The 6,000-nt window shown below is 40.1% G+C and overlaps 1 protein-coding gene across 1 annotated transcript; it reads left to right on the top strand.

The window, feature by feature from the left end:
* The first annotated feature begins 4,044 nt into the window (after positions 1–4,044).
* Positions 4,045–5,230, top strand: LOC140787325 (LOB domain-containing protein 37-like). Its single transcript, XM_073136192.1, has 2 exons — positions 4,045–4,485; positions 4,568–5,230. The coding sequence occupies exons 1-2, from the start codon at positions 4,302–4,304 to the stop codon at positions 4,990–4,992; spliced, it is 609 nt and encodes a 202-aa protein (XP_072992293.1). The 5' UTR covers positions 4,045–4,301; the 3' UTR covers positions 4,993–5,230.
* Positions 5,231–6,000: the final 770 nt, after the last annotated feature.

The raw sequence follows: 6,000 nt of genomic DNA, 5'->3' as shown, positions 1-6,000 counted from the left end.
ACAATAATTAGGCCTTAATCAATCTAAGCACGATCGAGCTGAGTCTAGCTAAGCTCAGCTTAATTATTTCTTTGAGCGAAAAAAAAATCTTGAGCTAATCTCAAGTCGACCTCTGAATGAGCGAAGCTCAAGCGGCTGGCAAGTCATGGGGCTATTTTGATAGCCCTACTAGGGTCTTTCTTTCATGGTTGTAGTTAGAGTTGGCGAGATTTATATTTAATAAACTCTTAATGCATGGGAATAATCTATTGAAGATTGGTTCAAATAAAGACAACCATTCTAACGGGATTAGTTCTATTTGCTTATATATTAGCGTTTTTGGCTCAACGTATCGGAGAGTTAGAATGAACACCAAGGGCATTTGAACGCAAAAGTCCGAAAAGAATTACACACTACAAGCGTTCGAATGAGCCTACAGGCATTCGAATGACCTCCTACATTCCTAATTGATATTCCATAGGCATTTAAACAGGCCTATGGGCGTTACAATGCCACATAGGTCTTTTTTCAACCTCAAATCAACTCTATAAATAGATAAGTTGGGTTTTAAAATTAAGCAACAAAGGAAAAAACTTAAGAGAGAGATCCACCATTGTATTGAGAGAGTTTGGAGAGGAGAAACATTTTGTATTTGTATCTCTACTTAGAGTTGGAGAAGTAGATTAAAGTTTTGCACCACCTATGAATGTAGGCACATCACCGAATCAAGTAAATCTTATTTTTATCTTTTATCTCTTTTGTGGTTTGCATATATTTAGAATTCTTATTTGTGATTAGCTTGGGTATTAGAAGATCTCTACATCTAACATTTTAATTGTAGATTTCATATTTGGTATTGATATTAGTTTTGTTAATATTTGGCTTACCCTAATTTATTACTATTTCTATTGGATTTGTTTGTGAGTATTGGGAATGCTTTCGCTACCTTCCACTCATTTGAAACTTAGCACAATAAATTGGTATAAGAGCCGAATGATGGCATATGCACTTTTAATTATTCACGATGATAGTATAGTTGTGGCTAGGTTCAAGGTCCAATATTATTTAGACTTGACCAATTATTTACATATTTGATTATTTGGAATTAGTGTGGTGCATTCATTCATTTTGCATTGGTAGAGACAATTTGTCTAACATCTTTGAAGTCTCACCATAATTGATTGCCTTTTGGTTTTGTAGTGGTGCACACACTTTGCAATGGTGAAGACTATTTAAAGTTCTTTAGAAATCTTGTAATATTTAATTGTTGGGATTTGGCATCTTTCGACACAAATTTGCAAGTGATGCATTTTAGAATTTGCAGTCACTTTGCAGTGATGGAGAGAAATTTATTTGAAGTATTGATGTTCCCGCCAATGTGGAGAATTGTTGAAGATTGGCTCAAATCAAGACAACTATTTGAATAAAAAATATATCTGTTCAAACGGCCTTACTATAGATTAGTGTTCCTGGTTCAATGTGCTAGAGTGTTTGAATGGGCTCTAGGGGGTTCGACTGCAAAAGCCTGAAAAGAAATGTGCATTGCAGACATTTGAACGCCCTCTTGGGTTCCCTGATTGGCATTTTACGGGCGTTCAAATGCCCCACGTGTTTTTCTCCAACCTCAAGTCAGCCCAATAATTAGATAAGTTAGATTTTAGGATTAAGCAACAAGGGAGAAAGTCTAAGAGAGAAAGAGCCATTATTATATTTGGAGAGTTTGGAGAGGAGAAAACTCTTTGTATTTGCATCTCTACTTGGATTTAGATTCGTGGATTGAAGTTTTGTACACCCGTCGATGTAGGCACATCACCAAATCATGTAAATCTTGTTTTATTTTTTTTTTTATGGTTTGCATATATTTGGAGTTCTTATTTGTTATTAGCTTGGGTATTAGAAGATCTGTACATCTAATATTTTGATTATAGATTTTGCATTTGGTATTGATATTATCTTTGCTAATATTTGGTTTACCCTAATTTAATACTATTCTTATTGGATTTGTTTGTGGATGTTGGGATTGCTTATGCTACCTTCCTCTCATTTGGCATAAGCACAACATAATTCTCGATACCGATGTTGTTGCTATAAGGTGTGAATTCGTGTTGCTGACTTAAGCTAGATGATAACGGATGGGACTAAGCAAACGTGGTCTAATTAAAACTTCGTGTTATTTAGATTTGGCGGGACTCTGAGGCCTTAAATGCATACCATCTCTTCCAACTTCCACGTCCATTAGAGTAATCTCTGCCTTGGCCTTAAGCTCAGTCTAGCGTTGGCTATTGGAAAGGGTTTGGAAGCACATTATAGGTATTAAAAATTATAAACCTTTCTAATACTTCTCATCAAACTCTCTTAGCTAAAACATATATTCTTCACCACCAAAACAGCAAAACCTATCTCTCCACCAAAATCCATCTCCATCAGCATCTCTACTATCGACACGGTATTTGGTGGTCTACAAGCTCCCATTGGTCATCTCCGACATCACCTCCACCGAAATGAAGACCATCCCTTTTCTCTGGTCCCTTCCTCTTCTCCTTCTTCCACCTCCAAATCTGGACACCAACTTTGACCCGAAGATTAGCCCTTCTCGAAATAATAGCGAATGACACGTGGAGTTTATACGTGAAGCTGACTAAAGGTCAAGAGGCGCCCATGGAGGAGATCCGTCCTAGAGAGCTCAATCAACCTGTCCGAGTCCCCCAAGTTGGTGGTCTTAGCTATGATCTAATTATCTCGTTGGATCTTTCATTGTAGGATTAGAAATATACGAATTTGTGGGGTATTCCACTGATTGATCCCAAAATGTTCTAAGGCCATGCCCTTTCCCTCTTTTGTCGCCTTATCGATATTCAGCCCCCAAATCCTCCCACCAACATCACCTCCACCGCCTCATCGATATCTATCCCCCTCGTTCATCGGTTCCACTCTTTTGATTGCAAAACTAAGTAAACATTTGCCTCTCTCGTCTCTAGCTGCGATGTGATTGATTGCACCACCCACCTTAAGAAGAACCTCTCACAGACCTCTTCCTTTCCTTTTTTTTTTCTTATGCTCTCCCATTGAGTTGTCAAGCTGAGCTTGAGCCTTATCGACCTGGAGAAGAACTGCACCAAGCTAAGTTTCTCTAGCTCAAATTGAGCTCGAGCTAAGCTCAAATTAAGAAAATCTAGTAATCCAATAATCGGCTCGTTTACACCCCTAGCAAAGACTAATTTTAGGTTTTTGGTGTCTGTGTATTTATAGGGTTGTATTTCTTAGTTCATTTTGTTTGTATTCTAGGGCTTGATACTTATTTTTATTTATTGCGATATCTATGAACTTTTCCTTAAAAGAATTTTTTTTCTTTTTTGTTTAAAAAAATGTTCATATATTTTGCATGCATATTGGCACGTGCTGAAGGATCCAATTCACTGCAGGTGATTTTGGCCACTGAAATCTTTTAAATTTAAGGCAAAATATTTGACTAAAATAGGTTTATATATATATATATATATATATATATATATATATATATACTTATTTATTGAAATGGTCTGCCTCCAGAACTTAATATTCAATTGAAGTTATTTTAATACATGTGGTGCCACCTTATGGCTTATGGGCCCAACGAATAAATGATGATCTAATTTGTATTTTACCCTACAACTAAAATGCTAATTATATTAGTATTTAATTTGTGAAGTTAGCCTTATAAGTTATAATGATCCGTTCAACGATATAACACCGAGGCATGTAAATAGACTCATTCTGATATTTAATTAGAGGGTAGATCATTTCGATAAATCAGTTTCGAAAAAGTAATTTAAAAAGCAACGAGAGATTCATATCCTCTGGCTCTTACTAGCACCCCACCCCCTCAGCATAACAGGCCACTTTATATATTACCAACTAAAAATTGGGGACGTAGATAGCTACTGATTTGTTAAAAATTAGAGAGGTTACGTAGAAGAAACCTCAACCAAAATAAGTAAATAGATAAATAAAGTTAATGGAATCGGATAAGAACCGAGCGGATCAGCCCTATAAAAGGAATCGGACGGTAGATAGGGGACCAGCCGCGGAAACACGGAGCCGATCCCTGCACCCCAGGTCATGGGAACTTAATAAGCCTAATCCCATGCGGTGAGGTTACCGTCCTTAACCCTGGGTTATCTAAACCCCCGGTGACCCTTATATATCCCCACCCCTTCCCATCTCTTCTTCTTGTCCAACAGTTTCCTCTTAATTTTTTTTCCTTCTTTGCGTTCCTCCTTGCTTCTGAAATATTAAATAAAAGAACGACCAAAATTAGAGGATTGGATGTGCGATCGGTTGCGATGAGCTGCAACGGGTGTCGTGTCCTACGGAAGGGCTGCAGCGAGGCTTGTGTCCTCCGCCCGTGCCTGCAGTGGATCGCGACCCCCGAGGCGCAGGGCCACGCCACCGTCTTCGTCGCTAAGTTCTTCGGCCGCGCCGGCCTCATGGCCTTCATCTCCGCCGTCCCCGAACCCCAACGCCCAGGTGAGCAAATATGGAGAACCTAGACCCTTGCTCGATCTCCGAGTTCGAGAATCTTACCTTTTCTTTTCCCTCTTTTTTGTAGCTCTATTCCAATCGCTCCTCTTCGAGGCGTGCGGGCGAACGATCAACCCCGTCAATGGCGCCGTCGGGCTCCTCTGGACCGACAACTGGCACCTGTGCCAGGCGGCGGTCCACACCGTCCTCCGCGGCGGAGCTCTCCGTCCGCTCCTCGATCTCGATGTCGGCGCGCCGGAGGAGATCGCCGTCGGCCTCTACGCCTGCCAGAAGATGGCGCCGATCAAGCGACGGATTGAAGAGGAAGGGGGATCGCCATCCTGCGACCTGGATCTGTGCCTCAGCCCGCGTTCCGCGGACCCCGGGAGGGAGGAGAAGCGGCGGCGGCGGCCGGCGACGCCGTCGATGAACTCGGAGGGTTCAGTGACGACGAGCGGCGAGAGATCGGGCGGAGGACAAGGACAGCCTCGTCTTTTGAATCTTTTTGTTTGAGGTTTTAAGAGGAAATGTTGTAGTGCGTGTGCCGGTGGCAGGTTTTCGCGTCCGACTGTGGCCGGCGAGATTCTCTCTTTTGCTTTCCCTTTTTGTCCTGGGGTTTTTGTGTTAATTGCCGGCCTGGATTCCCGCTCCTTGTGGTGGAGAAGATGAGGGTGCCGGTGACCTGATCCCACTGTTTTGCTAATTATGAAGTGTATTATCTCATTTTAGTAATAAAGCATCGTCTTAATCACACTCTTTACTACATTTCAGCTTCCACCGGATTTTTTTACGGTTGAAACCCCGACGAGTTTTCAAAATCTATTTTTATACTTTTCTTTTATTTATTTTTTTACTAAATTCCTTTGAACTATTTAATCACTACCATATTTGCTTCTCTTTTCTTTTTTCCTTTTATTTCAATGGAATGGAATGTCAATAGACGACTGCGGTTTGACGCATTCGCCGCGTCTGCATCTTATTGGGGATAACATGGGCTAAAGTTGCACCACTGGCTTGCTAAAGTTTCTTTAAAAGAGTTTATTACATTTTGATCCCTTATTAACTATATTTTCTACCTCTCAATAAGTTCTATATAAAATATCTATTAAATTAGTCAAAATTTTTAGATTATTTTTATCAGAATTTTTGATAAAATATAAGGTAGAAAGAGTTTTAGTGATATATTTAAATAGTTTAGATGATGTATATATTAATTTTTTTCAAAGGGTTAGTTAACTTAAAAGAGGTTGTAATTAACCCTTTATTTACCGCTGGTTGGGCGTAAGGTAGGGTGGTAGGAGAACGACACGTATACGAGTAGAGTAAATCGAGCGATATGGCTCGCAATTATCTGGGGCTATTTTTAAATATGCGATGGAGTGGGTTGATTTTGGCGTGTAGCGAGGGAAGACAAGTGTGGAATTAGAGTCGTAAGAAAGAGGAGAAGGAATCTTTGTGGAAGTGGGCCAAAGGGAATTGCCACCAGTTAGGAACTAGAGCTCTAGACGAACAGAAATTTTT

This window comes from Typha latifolia, chromosome 4, assembly GCF_019914945.1.
Source record: "Typha latifolia isolate L0001 chromosome 4, TyphaL0001v2, whole genome shotgun sequence".
Lineage (NCBI taxonomy): Eukaryota > Viridiplantae > Streptophyta > Magnoliopsida > Poales > Typhaceae > Typha > Typha latifolia.
This window is presented reverse-complemented; position numbering and strand designations above follow the sequence as displayed.

Excerpts from the sequence above, each read along its gene's own strand:
- LOC140787325 (XM_073136192.1), top strand. The coding sequence starts at position 4,302 with ATGAGCTGCAACGGGTGTCGTGTCCTACGGAAGGGCTGCAGCGAGGCT. Across the intron at positions 4,486-4,567 it reads CCCCGAACCCCAACGCCCAG|CTCTATTCCAATCGCTCCTC; the intron begins GTGAGCAAATAT and ends TCTTTTTTGTAG.